At 41.4% G+C, this 18,098-nt stretch overlaps 1 protein-coding gene across 2 annotated transcripts in view; it reads left to right on the forward strand.

Annotated features, from left to right (window-relative positions):
* The first annotated feature begins 1,974 nt into the window (after window positions 1-1,974).
* Window positions 1,975-18,098, forward strand: part of CAPZB (capping protein (actin filament) muscle Z-line, beta) — a 45,112-nt gene continuing 28,988 nt past the window's right edge. For both annotated transcript variants that reach the window (XM_009702800.1, XM_009702801.1), the window contains exons 1-2: window positions 1,975-2,059; window positions 13,152-13,273. In XM_009702800.1, coding sequence (XP_009701102.1) covers window positions 2,003-2,059; window positions 13,152-13,273 — 179 coding nt within the window. In that variant the 5' untranslated portion in view covers window positions 1,975-2,002. The remainder of the gene's footprint in view (window positions 2,060-13,151; window positions 13,274-18,098) is intronic.

Genomic DNA, 18,098 nt, shown 5'->3' on the forward strand with positions numbered 1-18,098 from the left:
TTTTTTGTCTATTAAACAATTTCAGCTGGCAGAGGAGGACGGAGCACTTCCGTAAGTGTTCCCACGATCCGAAAGCGAGGAGCATGACCTTGTGACCATGTGCCAGCTTTCCTTCCTGGATGTAAGAGATAGTGGGAGGTAAAGACAATACTTGGTAAGAAGGATCCCCTGCCTGAGCTTGGCTGCCGGAGCTGGACAGGCGTGGGCCATCTAAATAGTGTCTTTCTCTGGGGACTGAAAGGTTAGTAACAAGAAGTGAGTAGTTTTCCCTTCCCTGAACATCAAATGAAGATAAGTAAAAAGTTTTGAAAATCTTGGCTGTCACTTTTGTGCATGAACATGGCGATAGTTAAGTGGTCAATTTGGGATCGCTTTCCAAAGTGAGTAACTTCACTCCAGACTCGTTTCAGCCAAGGATTTGCTTGTCACATCATCCAAGTATTTAAAGAGTATGGAGGGGCTATGTAAGTTACTTGAATGCGTCCTCCTTCAATGACAGCAGGTGACTGTCATGAACTCCTGTTCTTGGTGTCAGTGCATCCTGCTTTTCAGACGGAAGGCTCAGATCTTCAGGAGATTATTGCAGATATATAGGAGTTGATGCCTAGCTGTCTGTAGTGCAGGAATATTTTGCAAAAATGATGTCCTACAACCTGAACTGGATGAGAAATAAATATGTAATCTCCCCAGACCAGGCTGTCTGACTTGCTGGCTGTAAAATATTTATCTTTTGATAGTGAATGGGTAGTGCCTTTTAAGAACAGCTTTCATAGTGGTTGCCTACTAAACTGAGAGCTCCCTCCTTCCCTCATTGCTAGGGTATAGCTTAATTGCAGGAAACTTTGCTTCCTGTTTCTCTCTGACCTGGGGGCTGCTACTTGAATAATGTGGTAATGTAAGTGCTTTAGTTTTGAAGCCTTTCTTAAATAAAACTTTTGGTGCTTGACAGAACAGAGAAGGGAGAGATTAAAGCTAAGCTCGTATATGGGTGGCTAGAAATGGCAAAGAAAAAAGGTAGGGGAAGCAGCAGTGAAAACAAACTGGCTGTGCTTCAGCTGCCTGGTGACCTGCTGATCAAAGTAACTCGTGTAGATTTTGGGTACTGTTAGGCTTGCAGGAAAATGTCTGTTTATATCTGTTGGCGAGAAGGAGAGCCAAGGGTTATGTCAAGAACATGGTTCAGCTCATCAAGTGTCTGTGGTAAATGTCTGTTGCACATTTTCTGATTCTGGAGTGAAGTTTAAGGGTGTGGGGTTTTTTTGTGTGTGTCAGAACTGGATGTGAGACCAGCTACAATAAGCTCTTTGGAGTATGTTGCTGTGATTTCTCGAAATAACTCAAGTCCCTGATTTCTCAGATACAGGCAGCTTTTGGCATGTGTTTTGTAGCAAGAAGGAAATAATGGATTATGCTTTGTGTGTGTGTTTCATTCTGGTATTTTTATAAAGCTGAAGGTGGGAGAGGGAGATCTGTATTGGAACAGAAGTTGTCTTGGATATGCGTTATCGCAAGCTGAATGGCACAGTACAAATGGGGAAGTGTTAAAACTGCTTCGGGAGAAGGAACTTTCAGTTCCCCAACCCAGATTATTATTGAGATAGCATGGAAAAACAATGCATTAAACATTTGTCCAACACAAATGTTGGAAACAGTTTTTGGTGAGGTAAGGACTGGACTCCTTTCCATCAACAGCACAGTGTTAATTTGGCGACATGCTACCAGTTAAAGCTGCGCTCTTAAATCCATGCTCTAGAACACTTTTTGCAATACCAAGTCAATAATCCCCAATCAAATGGTACTGAACTTTACTGAAATATGTTTATATTAATACAAAACATGCTGCTGCTTAGAACTAGAAACTGTCTCTCTCCTGTTGGAGGAGTCACCAAGCACTGCAGTTGGTGTGTGTGTGTGAATGTGATGTATTACCTGTATGTATCGTGACGGAGTGGTGTTCTTGTTTCTGCAGAGTGACCAGCAGCTGGATTGTGCCTTGGATTTGATGAGGCGTCTGCCTCCACAGCAGATAGAGAAGAATCTCAGTGACCTCATTGACTTGGTAAGTATTGGATGCTCTGACCAAGTAATGGCTGAGTCCTGGGTGTAGTGAAGATCTGGTATGTAACAACATTTTCTGAAGCATCTCGGAGGTGTGGTGATTTGTTTCTCTCCTTGTCCTTTGGCAAGGTTGAAGAATACAGTAATTGCCCAAACAATGTCAGGAATCTTCATGTTTATTTTGGGCAAGCCAACAGGTGCTGCTGTGTATGCATGGACAGGCTTTCGGATAAAGGGTCATTAGCAGCTTTCTTGATGAAGTCATCAGCGGTTTGGAGGCTGCTGTTTACTAAAAGTCATGTGGAACAGTTTATATGAGGTTGATGCATGCCCTTGTACGTGTGTATTGTCTCTTGATAAACCACCTGCCTGTTTGTAGTTTGACACAGGGCTTGTGTGGTATGTGCAGTGGATGTGCTATGGCACACGCTTCAAAGACCTTACTGAGGCAGAATATGTCAGAACACTGGGGTTCTGGAGAACACCCAAATCTATTTATAATTTATGCTGTATCAGGTATTCTGCAGCCCAGTGTGTCCGAGCTGTTTGTCATCTTAGTCTGCAAAAGAGCAGCCGCTTACCAGGTAAAAGTTTTTAGTTGAGGAGGTCGGTTGCTAAGTGATACTGAAGGTGGGGTTAGCAAACTTGGGAGGAGTCCCATGGTCAAAAAGCTGTAGCTGACTTAAATTTATCAAACTCAGTTTAAATACTGCTTTTAGTTACATAAGCCAAGGTACAGGTAAGAAAGCTCTGTGGGTCAGGAAAGAAATTATTCCCTGCAGGAAGGGATTATTTCTCCTTCTTGAAACTATTTAGTAATTGGCTACATCTGTGCCACCAAAACTCTTGGCAACCTAAAGCATCATTTTTGTGGCTGTTGCTGGAGGTAGGACACAGAATAACTAAATCAATGATACGATCTGGTGTGACATGGTTGCTTTTCTGATGAAATTTGGAGGACTGAACAGATATCAGGGTTTGAGCAGCTCCAAGGACCATTCAAAACAATGACTTGTTTGGGGAGCTGTGGTAAGCTTGACTGTATAATTGGTATGAGGTTTTCTTAATGACTCAGAAAATTGCTGGTTACCTCTAAACGTTGGAATTACTTTTGGATGGTGCTCATTAGTGCTCTACATGCTTTCCATCAGCAACACGCTCACTGGGCTTCTTTTCATATTGAAAGTGTAACATGAAACAGACCAGTTTGAATGATGCTTGTTAGGAGGAGGAGGGTCTGCGCGATTCCCACACTAGTCATTGCGGTCCCTTCTCTGGGGTAGAGATGAAATAATTTGTTAAATCCGGTATGATTTCTTTATTGTTGAGACATCTGTAGACCTCTTCTGCAGCCACTCTCAGCCGGATCTCCACAAGACTGAAGTCTACACTCTAGTTAGACAAGAGCAGTGTATGCACTGCCACCTGTAATAGTTCCAAAAACATCATAAGCCAGACTCCAGCAAATAGGTTTTTGACCTTTTTTGGCAAGTTCCATCCAAACCTTTACAGCTGACGTTTTTCTTCTGTTTCCTGTACCATTACCAGACAATAAGCTCCTTGAAGTAAAAGGTCAGACTCCAAACACGACGAACATGAGCAGGTTCATTAAATTTGTGATAGAATTATAAAAGATAGCACCCTGACTTCTGCTTCCTTTGTACTTGGTTTCCTTGCTTCATTACGCTGCCATGCTGGAGTAGACGTGAAGCAGAGGCCTGTGTCATTTTTTTGGTGTGAAGCGTAGGTTATCACTTGACGTCTCCTTCAGCTCAGCTTGCTATAGTCATTGCTATAGTTATTCCTATAAAGGATTTGATCTCCAGACTGATGAGCGTAGCTACTGTTTTGATGCTTGCTTAAGATCCATTAAAAGGAGATGAAGAGGACTTAGAAATGTCTTGGTGTGTAACAAGTTTTCCAAAACTAATATAGTGAGAAACTGACATCAACTATCCAGGCTTGTGTTCCTGCTGGGAAGGATAACCACACCAAGTTCCCTCCCCGAGGTCCCTCGTACTCTGTCAAAGCCATGCTCTGCTGCTACTTTTGAATAAAAGAGCGTGTTGGTGGCAATATGAGTCTATAGAATACGTTCAAGTCTGTATGTTACTGCCCCCAAGTGTTGGGCTGGCAAGGGAAAGGGTCCAAACTTGAACATGAAGTGAAAGGCAGAGTGGAAGAAGAGAATTTTTGGGTCACTGGCCCTCATCAGACCAGACACTTTTCATTCATTAGCAAAACAGTTTGTGGTTTGCCCTTTTACTGCATTTGTTGTTGCGTTTTTCAGACTGCCGAGTCTTCAATTAGAGTTCATTAGAGACCTTGTCAATCATAGGACTCCACAAGTCCTGCCTGAAAGAAGCTGTGCATGGTGCTGGTAATGTGCCTTGGCATGGAATGCTCTGGTTGGAATTCAGTTAGTCATTATTTGTAAATAGACTACTCGGAGGCTCTAAAAATGTACAAGATGACTTCTGAATCTCTACAGAAAGAGTTTAGTGTAGGCACATACCTTTTTAAGGACACCTAATTTAAATTAGAGTAATTTTCCATGTAGGTCCTCTTGCAACTGGGATAACTGGAGCCTTGGAGCATGTACCTGTCAGCCAAGTCCGAACTGTAAAGCAGTTCCTGTAAGAGGAGTGCTAACGGTGATTGCACTGCACTTAAATGGATTTGTCATGAGGATACGCCAAGTCATAGCACTTGTATCATTAATAAGGATCTTAATTATGCAACATAAATACTGTCTCAGCTCCTTATTGCCTCACATTGTCCAGAAATTGTTGCTGTTGATAAATTGTGCTTCTCATAGAGGTCAGCTGTGAATCACATCTGTTCTCATCACTTGTTGAAAGGAGAATATTAAGGGTATTTTCTGGATGTAGATGTTTCTTGGTTATCAGTTAAGAGCAAGATTTTGTTTTGGCTTGTGAAAATCACACGGAATGGCATGAAGTAAGGAAGCTGGTGGAGCGCACTTCTCAGTGGCTAAATGGTTTATACTGAAAGATCAGAACAATCTGAGAGAATTGGTCTCCTGCTTCCTTTCTCTTAAGATAAGTTGTACAGTAAGTCAGTCCCCATGTGCTTTTAACTATGTTCTTTCCAAGAGAAACCCCAAAGGCGGCATCAGCTTTCAGGTAGTGCTGCTGTGGAGGATCTCTTCCTAGGACACCTTGGCAGCACACATAACGGGGTGGGTGAGTGATAGCTGGGGTCACAGCCTCCAGAATCCAGTTGGTTGGTATTTTGTTGGGGTTTTTTGGTGTGTTTTTTTTTTGCAAGACAGCTTCACTGATGTGTCTTAGAGGAGTGCATCTCTGGGAAAGGTGAAAGATGGAAGTTGGATTTATTGTGCTCATGGGCTATGTGTGGCAAATAAGGGGTCTAGGACAGGATTGTCTTGATGGCTTTGACTTGAATATGGTAGTTGATGTGCTCTCAGTCTGGGTAAAAGTTAAGCAGGTTCCTTTTGCAAGTACAGGCTGCCTGCTGAGTGTTTAATTTGGATGTTTGCCTGTGTGTATATAATATAAATGAGATGAAAAATCTAGCTGACTCAGAAAAATCAGATGGCTGGCATAAGCGAGGGTGGAGAATCATCCTTACAGAACTGGCTCACAAAATGGACAAGGAGACTCACCAGGAGAGTGGGGTTTCCTCACAGCCACAACTTTCTTCCTCTCTTTTCCCAGTAAGACTGATATTCAAGTAATATTCAACTTATTCCCAAAAGCGAAAGCTTTCTTGAAGTACAAAGTTGAGTTACACTGCCATGGAAGAATTAAAGCTAGAGTTCTTTATAGATATAGCAGTCAGTAACTTTACTGGTTATTTTTCAAGGCTCTGTTTGCAATTAAAGATCTGGGAGGTGATCATCTTTGTTTTCTCATCACAGGAGAATGCTTAAGTATTTTTAGTAGAATGTGTTACTTTGTAAAAAGTCCCAGAGCAATGAATTTAAAAATGTATAAACTTACGATTTTGAAATATTTGAACAATATTCAGGACCTTGCTGCATGTAGGTAGCGTGCCTCCAGGCAAGTCTCAAATCTGCTTGCATGCCTTTAGTAACTGAAGATATATGAAGCTAGAGAATTTATCCCCAGACAAACTGCATTGCTTGGTCTGCACAGACCATAAAGAACATGAGAATGTGACGGGAGCTTTTTGTATTTTGAGTCCAAGGTTGTATTTTGAGCCTAAGCAGTATGCAGTATTGAGGAGAAAGATAAAATAATTGAATGCAGATGGCCAGCTGAACATCCAGTGAGGGTGGAAGATGTTTAAAAAAAAAAAAAAAATCAGACCCAGTGAAAACTTAAGAGAACAGTGGAAGCAGAAGAGCATTGACAGCCTCGTGGTCTCAAAGCTGAGTTTTTTGACCTGTTCTTCTTCCTGGACTCGGTTACTGGTGCGATAGGCTCTAAGCCACCAGCCGCCAGTTGGGTTTCTGATGCAAGGATTGTTGGCTAAAGAAAGGGGCTCTGGCGCTCTGAATAAATTTATGGTTGTTGAGAGCCAGTTTTCCATTTAGTGAGTGGCTGTAAGCAGAAGCTCTTCCAGTTAGAAAAGATTACCTCTGGATATCTTGATGGTAATTGGAGATAGCAATTAATATATGTAAATTGTTAATATGATGCTTGGCTTAGAGCTAGCAACCCCACTTACTTGTATGAGATTGTAAAAGTGAATTTCACTTCTGGCTTCATATTCACTTACGCTTTTTCTTTTTAAGCCTAAACTGTGCCTTTTTTTCTTCCAGGCTCCTACCACTGCACTGCTGGTGTTAGAGACCCTTAAAATGTCTGTTTAAATATCTTTCTAAAGGAGTGTGTGGGGATCGCTTGGTGAGCTTCAATCCTAATTAGAAACCTATCTAACCTCTTTTAAAGATGGGGGAAAGACTAAGATATAGAAACATCGTTGGAGAGAGTATGCCTCTACATATCCCTTAGTTGTTGCTGGATATCTCCAACACCAGCTGGGCTCTTGACACAAATAGTCAAGACTTCCCAAGATATTGATATGCTGTGATGGCTCATGGGACTTGTGACTGGTAATGAGATACAGAAGCCTTCACCTGCAGGTCACTAGTCAAAGTCTAGGGCACTCTAGTTGTGCCTGCCAGATGGCTAGCTTTTGTTTCTCAGTAAGCTACAGAATGATGAATCTAGCAAAAGCCCTATTTTATCCAGCAAATCACAGGAAGAATGCCAAGGATCCTGTTTTATGAACACTAGTCACCTTTCAGAGTTTTTTAAATGTAGTTCCTTGAGCTGAATTGGAAAAATCTGTAATTAATGTAATGTTTCTGCTGTGGCATCGCTAACTAGACAAACTTGGATCTGCAATCTTGTTAACGTTTGCCTTTTTGTAGAAAAGCTGATTGGTTTTAGTTCTGTTTTTGCTGATTCTTACAGTGCTGGAATTCAGTGCAAATACTTGAATAAAGCTGAGCTGTTTCCAGTATCAATTACATCTTGTCTTGAACACGAAAGTCCATTTAAATGTCATTTAATAAACAAAGCTTGAAGAATGTGTGGCCCTTGGACATCTGATGGATCAAATTAAGGTTTAGCAATGTGTGGATTTGTGGGAGTGACTTTACTAGTGGTTTTAGGCCCAAGATGAGTGGAGCCAGGCTTCCTTCTTGAGTTTCCACAACATCCGTTAGGCTGTGTCTGTGTTCTGCAGGAACAGGAAATTCTGAGGCTGTGGAATGACTCAGAAAAATTGTAATAATATTTTATTAGATGCTGGCCTAGAGGGGAAGAATCCAAGATGAAGGGGGGGTCGTGTGCCAAAATGGTTATTTTGCAAGAGCGCGGGTAACTTGCATGGACTCTTCTCTGCATTCGAGCAATTTCCCCAAGTGATGCGCGCAGTGGTTTTGTCCACTTCTGTAATGATGTAAGTTGTGTTAAAAAGCAACAATCAGGTCTTAAGGGTTCACGTGCAATTAAAATATTTGCTTTCCTGTTTGGATGTGGTTTTTGATTAAAAACGACTCTAGTCATATGTATGTTCACATACCTGCATGTTATAGGCACAAACTCAAAAGACAAGTGGATCTGAATGCCGCCTTTGCTAATCTTTTGAAGCTCGCTTCATCTTCCTTCTGGTTCTTTAAGGAAAAAATGTGTTTCATCTTTAACTCTGCTGCATTTAGCGTAGTTTTCCAGTGTGTAAAGTTCCTGTGGATGTCAGTACCCGCTAACCTCTGAATAAACATGGAAAAAGACTATTTCCAAAGGCAGAACCTTTGACTAGCAATATTGCTGTTTCAGTTATAAACACGATTCATTTCAGTTGAGGCTGTAGAAAAGAACAACTGTAGTGTACTCAAGTTGAGTGGCTAGTAAGCCAAAATATTAACTGTCCTGAATATGTAAGGTGCAGAATTTGACGCAATTCTGCCAGCATGGTCAGAGCAAAGATGGGGAGTGCGTATAAGACATGAAGAGCTGAAGTACTGTTCTTGTTTCCTCTGAACTTTTTTAGATGTTTGCTTAATCATATTTTAAAAAAATAATTCAGAAACAATTGTTCAGTTGATAATAAGTTCCTTTAACCAAAAAGTGAGTCAGGAAGGAAAGATGATTAGGTTAGCTTCTCCAAAAAGTGTACAGTTTCGACTTTGGCACAAGTGATTATTTGTCTTGATAGCAGAGCAGTTGACTTAATTAAAACACTGTCCACATACCTGGCTTGCTCTGATGGAGAATACTGTTACACGAGACAACAGAATCCTTGTTCAACATGCGGGAGGGTATGCTTAACTCACTTCTCATTCAGTTTTTCTTTCCTCTGTACTACACGTTCATTGTATATCTCCTTGGAAAAAAAAAAAATCCCACAGACACAGTGCCGTGTTGCATGGTATGTGCTTCTGAATGATGCTCCTGTTCAGTTCCAGGCTGAACAGCTGAGTCTGGACCCCCAGAGATTCTTCTTTTTTTTTTTTTTTTCTTTTCTAATTTACATTGAGGGTGGTCTTGCTCCATGACTATACATGCAGCCACCATAATAGATGATTGAGTGCTTATTTGTGGAAACATGGGTGCCTTAGGGTCTAGAGTATGTTGTGGACCTGAATAAATTAATGATGGCCTTTAACTAAAGATACAAGGTTAAGATTGTAGTCTGCATTTGACCTTCCACTGCTTAGAGTGGGAAAAACTTGTGTCAAAGTAAAGGTGGGAGCCCAGTCTTTGCTTATGAAACAATCCTCATAGCTTCGATGTTTTCATCGCAGTGGCACTTATTTATAGTGCAGTGATGAATTGAACAAAGTCACTGCTTTGGCATTTCAGTATTTGGCCTGGGGATGTGGGTTAATTCTTGCATTTCTAAATTTAAGTCAAAGTTCCCTATATAATGACTGTTGGAGACATGCGGTCAGGCACCTAAGTGTGTTTTGGCTTTTCAGTTAACATAGAACAAGCTAGTGAGAAAAGTTAACAATGCAAATCCAGTGTTGCAGACTGGAAACTCAGAGGACCGATTGCTCATCTAAGCAGAGTTGTCTTTGCCAGGGTCAGACAATTTGGATGTTTTCTTGCTAAATATAAACTGAATTCTACAAGAGTCTGAATGTGCACAAAAGTAATTTAAATGCTTTAGGAAGGTTCAATACTTGACACGGAGAAGAATTTAAGGAAAGGTATATGCATAGTGTAAAGTAATTGCTCAGTGCTTACATTGCAGTAGCTAGCTTAGCCTGGCTGTGCCAAGTATTTTATCATTGCATGTTCTAAAATGTGAAGGACCTAAATTCAGAAGGAATCAAAGTCTTGTGAACATGTAGCTGAAGTGTTTAAAGCTGCAAATTACCTTGTTCAAATTACTGCATTTGCCTTGTAAGCAGCTTCCTAGTGTAGAAGAGGAAGACCAGGATGCGTAAATCTTCTACATCCATTCTTAGAAAGGAAGTACAGCAGCTGTTGAAAGTTGGTGTAAAATGATACCAAAATGATTCTTTTGGGGTAACTGTGCCACACTTGGATGTTTTTTATGATAATTAGAATTACACGAGTAGTTCCATCAGCTGGAATATTTCTGTTCTTTTTATAAACACTGTTGAAATTTTCTAATACTTCCAAAGTAGATGAGTGGGTTTTCTTCCCTATTTTATTCTGAAAGAAGGAGAAGGAGAGAAGAATGTATTGCCTGAAGGCCTGTAGAGTGTCTGTACCAAAGAGACAATGGGTATATAACATGCTATTACAATAGACTATTATAATATAGTGTAATGTTCTAGTAAGTATATGATACAATGCATTCACTGTTACGGCTGTAAGACTAGCCACACCTCTTCAAAATTGGAAAAGTGACCAAGTTTATGAATATCTGTGTGTGTTACCGAATCATCCAGAGGTAAGTTTAGTTCACCATTACTATATGGAAATTAGATTGCATCTTAAAAACAGTGTGTTATGAGTTCCTTCTAGTCAATAAGAGATTGTGCTCTCCCACTGAGCAGTATAGAAACACAACGCGAGTTGTGCTATTTTTAAAAGAACGTTAAATCTAGAAGTTATTTGTGTGGCTTTTTGTAAGGGTTGTAAATTCAGGTGGTTCTTAGGAGCTTTTCTGCAGGGGAATTGACTCTGTCTTGAGTTTGGGGGTTCTTTTGAAAATGCTTTGTATGTGTATTCGAGTTTGAAGAATTGTACAGCGAGACCTCTCGTGCTCCCTTACTGCACGTGTGGCATAGGGCTTTTCCCAAAGAAATGAAATAGAAACAGAGTCTGGGAAAAAAGCCACTTTTCTCTAAATTGTGTTTTCATCACTACTACTCATTCTAAACACACGTCAGAGTGAGGAGTCTGTTCCTAGACGGTTATCTCTCTGCTGATGGGCAGCTGGCCAAGGAGCAGCCGAGGAGGAGGAATATGTTCAGCTGGTCACTCTTAGGAACAACATGGAGCATAGCTCTTAATGATGAGGTGCTTTGGGTCTTGTTGTGCGTGCATCTGAAATTGAAGCCGTCATCTCAAGTTGCTCTCCACCTGAAGAGTCAGCCTAAAATTAATAGCTAGTGGAGAAGTGAAGGAAGAGACAAAGTGGAACCAGATGGGCTCACGAACGCAGATACATCATTTCACTTAGCTTGTGCCATGACACTGCTGATTTGTATCAGCTCCGTGGAGTATTAGGGTTGTCTGTTTTCAGGAAAAGTCAAGATTTTCCTAAAAGCTGCTTGTTTCCTGCCCACTTCTGTTTACTCAGTGAATGCGTAATGGTTTTGAGGTTGCTTCAGCCAGGTCTCCAAATATCAGATGATGAACTCCTATGAGAAGCATCTAGCTTTATATGAAAACTTAACTGCCCTGCTCTTTAATCTGGGCTTTTCAGTTATCACTCGTTACCACATTACAGAGTATATAGACCAAAGTTGAAAAACTCAAACTAGTGCTTCAGCTTTTTCAGCACTGACGGTAACTTTACCAACCGTTTCTTGGTTTTCCTCTTATTTTTTGGGTGTTTATGGGGTGATTGTGTGGGTTAGGTGTTACATCTCTTGCTAGCCCCATCTTGTGTTGTCCTTTGGCCTTTTGGTTTGGGGTGGTTTTTTTTGTCTTTTGCGGTTATGTTGTTTTATATTTGTCCCTGCTTTCTTTAACTAATATCCTCTGTGTGTTATTGCCTTGTACTTGGGATTAGGAGTGTTTTCATTTCAGGCAGTTTGATCTCTTATGTCACATCTAGTGCATTAAAATAGTTTGTGCTTATGCTTTTGGGAGCTGTTGTACCCCTAATTTGTTTTTTCTCTTCTAGGCTTCTTTCCTTTGAAATTATACTAACCAGTTCACTGAATCAATGACTTGAAGAGAAGAAAGCACATTTCCGTATTTTCTTTATGCCTCACACCCTCCCTTTTTCAGTTCTTATGAGTTGTGAATTCATCACTTCATGATTAATTTTACCCTCAATTGCCTTTTGTCTTCATGTTCTCAATCAGGTTTTCATCTCTACAATGTAGAATGGAACACAGAAGACATTCCATAATAGTTATTTCTCTTATCTTCTGTATTAGCGTGTTGTCACCAATATATTCAAAAAGTTACCAATTGTCCCATATCCTGTTGTGTTCCCAACTTTCTGTTGGGAAAGGGCGTTTTACTTTAGTCCCTTTCCCTTGCAGCGAAATCTGGAACACTCTTCCGGAGGGAAACGCACAATACACTAATTGTTTAATAATAGCTCCAGGAATGATTTGGTGATCGTCCCTCAGATGGACTGGGGCACACTGTTGCACATGTCCTGAAGTATGTACGGGGGGGATGGAGTTCCTGGAGGAAACTGCTAGCGTGGCCAAAGCCTGCGGTATAGGAATATTGATATTGATAACGGGGCTGCCATCAGCTCCAGAGCAAGAGGCCACGAGATGGAATTTGCCTGATTTGCTTGTGCTTGAATTCCTGCTAACTTCAGGCTGCAAGTTGTCGTCTTGTCTCTTTCCAGTACATCAAAGCCTCTCTGCCACGTTAAAAGCAGATCTTGTTGTCTTTCTCCACGTAAAGGGCAGGGAGACAGCTGGGGTTATGAAGCCCTTAAGAGCTACCTGTGTAGGAGATGTGTTTGATTTTATATGTGCATGCACACAGACAGGCACGTATTTTTATTAGCCAACATGGTAATGTTTGGCCAGCTGCCTGGAAACTATTCTAAACTCTACCCAGAGTGGGAGCTTGTGAAAAATACGCTGTAGTGTATGGATGGCGTATTCTTTTAGCAGCTCCCTCGTTTCTACTCCATTATAAATATTTACCTTTATTCATCAGTCCTCGACAATCACTTTATTGGCCGTCTTTGGCAAGAAGCTAATGTTGAGAATGTATATATTAAGTGTAGTGGACCACACTAGTGGTTAGGTAATTAAATGTGAAATTATTGGAGGTGGGAGCATAGGATTGTGTTGTAACTTAAGTGCAGCTTGCTTTTTTTTTTTTAAAGGGTTTCTGGCTTTAGGACAGATCGGGGCTATTAATAACAAAATCTGTTCTTAGGAATGCCAGCTTCTTTTAACCTTAATGTGTTACCCTCTCTTCCCTCCCTATTGTTTTTCTCCAAATCATCAGGTCCCAAGCCTCTGCGAAGATCTCCTCTCCTCTGTTGATCAGCCGTTGAAGATTGCACGAGATAAGGTGGTAGGAAAAGACTATCTATTGTGTGACTACAACAGAGATGGAGACTCATATAGGTGAGTTCATATCCAAAGCAAGGAACTAACTGGTTTACTTGTAAATGAGAGCTGCGTGCAATTATTGCAGTCCCTTCTCTCTTGTTTTTAGCCAGAAAAAGAAATTTAATGACATTAAACTCGCCTTGGCGACGAAGCTGGGACTGTTTCAAATCCTCTTCTCTTTAAGGCATTGAGTATGGAAGTTCTTAGTATTTTCATAATGAGAGGACATAAACATCTTCATCTCCAGTCCACTGTAGAGTGCTTCAGTTTCTAATATCGTGGTTGTACAGCTGCTGATCCGGCGACCTTTGCAAGACAGGTCCCTGTGGTGGGTTGACCCTGGCTGGAGGCTGGGTGCCCCCCAAAGCCGCTCTATCACTGCCCTCCTCGACTGGGCAGGGGAGAGAAAATATAACAAAAGGCTGGGAGTTGAGGTAAGGACAGGGAGAGATCACTCATCAGTTTCCGTCACAGGTGAAACAGACTTGACTTGGGGTGAGCTAATTTATTACCAATCAAATCGGAGTAGGATAATGACAAATAAAAACTAAATCTCAAACACCTTCCCCCCCACCCTTCCTTTCTTCCTGGGCTTAACTTTACTCCTAACCTTCTCTGCCTCCTCCTTGCCAGTGTCACCGGGAATGAGGTTGGGGTCAGTTCATCACCCGCCGTCTCTGCCGCTCCTTCCTCCTCAGGGGGAGGACTCCTCACCCTCTGCCCCTGCTCCAGCCTGGGTGCCTTCCACAGCGTGCAGTCCTTCAGGAGCAGGCTGTTCCAGCTTGGGCTCCTCTCCCCACGGGGCCACAGGCCCTGCCAGGAGCCTGCTCCCTGGCCTCCTTCGGGCATCCCCCTGCTCCGGCGTGGGGTCCTCCCCGGGCTGCAGGTGGGGATCTGCTCCAGTGTGGGCTGCCGGGGGACAGCCGGCCTCACTGTGGGCTGCACCAAGGGCTGCAGCACCTCCTCCTCCTGCTGCACTCACCGTGGGACTGCGGGGCTGCTCCTGCCACACATTCTCACTCCTCTGTTCAGCTGCAATTGCTGTTGTGCAGTAACTTTTTCCCTGTCTTAAATATGTTATCCCTGAGGTGCTACCCCTGTGGCTGATGGGCTGGGCCTTGACCAGCGGTGGGTCCGTCTCACAGAAGCCACCTCTGTAGCCCTCCGCTACCAAAACCTGGCCATGCAAACCCAATAGAGTTCCCATTGTCTCCAGAGCAAGATGTGTTTTATCCTAGAAACCACAGTGTTTCTGCACGTTTTCTTTACTGTGATTTGCAGGCATTCACTGAAGCCTAAAATGTGATGTTGTCATCTTGTTAAAGGGGTGACTAGCATATTTCTCTTGGGCTTTCTATAGTATAGTTGTATCTTGGAGAATTAAAAACAGTCGTGTCTCTAGAAGAAATGACTCTGATGGCCTTGATACGAAATTAAACCATCTATTGTTGCACGGTTGTAAAATCTTTGGAATGGATAACAACAGAAAAGAGATGATGCAAGCAGTCGGTTTAAACAAAATCATCTTCTGCTTGTACAAAACAGGGTGGACTTGCCAGCTGGGAAAAGCTTTCACTTGGGTTTTGCAAGGGATTGAGTCTGACTTTGGACATGCAATGTCATTAGTTCTGTATGAAAATCTTAACCCAGGTTTTTAGCAAAGAAAGAAATCCCTCTCTACCAAAATAGATAATTTATTCTGGGGACTGTAGACAAAAACAGTGAAAATAGTTGAACAAAATAAGCTGTATGTAATTATAATATAATGAATTTTGAAGTAGAAGGGGCTTAATACTGGAATAGTACAATGAGTTTTCAGTATTTTGGCTGCCACTTTGAACGCAGTCTCTTTTAATGTTTTTATTCCATACCTTGCTATTAGGATGATTACAGTTGAGCGACTGTAATCACTCAACTAATTGTTGAGTGATTTCTCCCTCCCTTTTTTTTTTTCATTTTCTGAGTTTTCCTAATTGCTGAAGTGACAGCGGCATAGTTCCAAATATTTAATTAAGAATCACAAAGCTTATAGTGCAGAAACCTTTGTGAATATTGCATCACCTAGCTTTTATTCTTCTCTGTTAACAAAGAGTGCGAGGCTGTGAAGTAATGACCACCATTCATCTTCTGTCCCGAGTTAACAGCTCAGCCACTCTGTTTCTGGTTATGATTATAAGGGTTACATCTCTGGCTCTCCTTGTAGCCTCAGTGTAATAGCTTATGTTTTTAGTGCTAACGATTGGAACTGATCTACACCAAGAATCTGACTTTGCTTTTTGTGCAGATTTGCAGTAGTGTTTTACATTCATCTGGGCAGAGCGTTTCAAGAATTCTATTTCAAAGTGGAATTCCAGAAAATATTTTAACAATTTTTTTTTTTTTCCTTTGGCTCAGGCCATCATTGCAGAAGCAGGTAAGCTTATAAAGCATTCTGGAGTAGAGTTCTGTATCTTCTGCCCTCCACAAGATGTACTCACGCAGCTGCATCCTCTCTGGCAGATGCAAGAGAAGGGATTACGTCCTGTATTTCTTGTGGGTCTTTCAAGAGATGCTTTCTCACTGAAGTTGTGATATGTTTCTTGCAGTCCCCTTGCATCCTATTCAGGCTGTTGACATGAGCATCTATCACCAGAGGCACAGGAAACTTGAAAAGGCACTTGTTAAACAGTATTGTGACATGCTGCAATAACTACTAACACTTGCTCCCCCCCGCGCCCCCCCTGTTTAATCAGTGCATGTGGCAACCGTTTCTTTAAGGTTAGCTTCATGCTTGCCTCTGAAATTCACTCACTTTCTTTCTTTCTGAAAAGATATTTAAATAGTTACAAGGAGGCAGGAGGATTTAGGTTTTTTTTTTAAATCACTTTGAAATTTTCAGGACTTATTAAGTAATGGGGTTTCAGAAGAGCTGTTTCATTTGTTCATATAGAATAGGCATAATGTATTAATTGCTGGCATTAAAGAATGCTGTTCTTTAAGGCTTTTGATTCAGGCGTTCTGGATTGAAGTGATTCTTCCTTCTGGAATTGATTGGTCTCAGCTCTGTTTCGTGAAGTAAATTCTTTCTTTGAGCACAAAGCAAGAGCCTTTGAAAACCAAGCAACACTAACATGTGCATGTGTTAATCCCATTCTGTGCCTGTGTTCAGACACTGTTATTCATACCTCATAAAATCTGACGTTGTTACTGGGAAGTGGCTCTTACACTAATTTAATCAATTAGGCCAAAATCTAGGAGGAGTTTACTGTGCTTTTTAAAAGCTTTTGATATTTTCACAAAGATTTTTCAGAACCACATGCTCGATTAGAAGTCCCAAGAAATATTGTTCCGTGCCTGCAACATGCTACATCCCCAATTACTGCGCGCTTCAAACTAAACACCGGTTCCTTACTGGAGAGGTTGCTAATTGCATTTCTTTTAATACTAATCCAAGGATTTCAAAGCATTCTGCGGACAGCTGAGCCTCATGCTACTTCGGCAGGAGAGGAGGAGCTAGGTAGTCAGACTTTCTCACTAGGAATCGAGTTTTTTAGGGTTTTTTTGAGTAGCTATACAATTTGACTGGGAATTAGCTTTGGAAAAAAAAAGCTCCTGTGGGATATTTGGCCATTCAGGTGGTGATAACTACCAGTTTCATGGGGCAGGACACAGGAAAATGAATATCCTAATGCTTAGCCTGTCACAGTTTACTCCTTCCTCATATTTAGACAGACTTGATTTTCTCCATGTCAAACATGGATCGGACCAGAAGGGAGATTTCTGGAGTCTCTCTTGATCTTCATAAATAGATAATTTTCAGTTTCTTCATATTATCGCACTGCTGCTTGTGGAAGCAGCCTTTCATGCACCTAATCTTGCAGGCATTTCTGCAAGTGCTCCTGTGATAACCAAGGTTTGTGGAGGATATCAAACAGCCGTGGAATCCACATTGTGAAGGCAGAACTTCTATTAATTTTTTTTATATGACTTCAAGGTCCCTGACTTTGTCCATACATTTCCACTCTGAGTATGTTTGATCGCTATTAAATGGAATCCTTATGGGGGATTTGGTGCCAACAACACTGAAACCTGTTAGCTGAAAGAAAAAACATTCTCTTTTAGGGAAATTGGAGGCTGACTTTTGAAATCTAAGTGCTTGTCCGTCTGTCTTTCTTCAAATAGCCTCCATTTAAGTTTTTAAATGTGTTGTGAGTACACTTCCACAAAAAGAAAAAAATACGGGGTTGTGTTATGAGTTTTTTTTTCGGTGAAGTCACTGCTGGCTCCAACCGTAATGGGTTGAAAATGCCACAATCTGCTAGCTAGAAGAATCTTTATTACTAGGCTTCCCTTAAATCCCATTTCTGCAGCCTGCAGAAGAGAACTAATGTTTACAGCTAAAGTATCTTCACCGTGGCTTTTGCGTGAGTTCTCTGCTCACTGATTTCCTTGCACATGATAGAGAAGCATAGTGTTCTGAGTTTATGGAAAACTTTTTTTTTTGAATCAGCCTTTTAAAATTTAGAGAAAGAAAAGGCAAGCGCATCCTAACAAATGCTGCTGATTAGGTAGTGGTACACTTCAGCATTGCCTGGCATACGAACCCTGGCTTTGCTTTTGCAGACTTTGAGAGCAAGGTCAGTGCTCTGTCTGCCTGAACTTCTCTGGTGTCATTTGGTTTTGTGTGTAGTGCCTGATGGGTGTAGGTGTGCCATTTGGGAACCCCACAGATAGCACCGGTGGTGATTTTTGTGCAAATCTCTTCCAGATTTCAGAGAGCTGCTAGGTAAAGGAGCACTACTGTAGCTGTCAACTCTTCTCCAAAGCAACTGAGTTTTAAGCAACTGTTTTAAAATGAGAA

The sequence above is a fragment of the Cariama cristata genome, unplaced genomic scaffold, assembly GCF_000690535.1.
Source record: "Cariama cristata isolate BGI_N322 unplaced genomic scaffold, ASM69053v1 scaffold2026, whole genome shotgun sequence".
Classification (NCBI taxonomy): domain Eukaryota; kingdom Metazoa; phylum Chordata; class Aves; order Cariamiformes; family Cariamidae; genus Cariama; species Cariama cristata.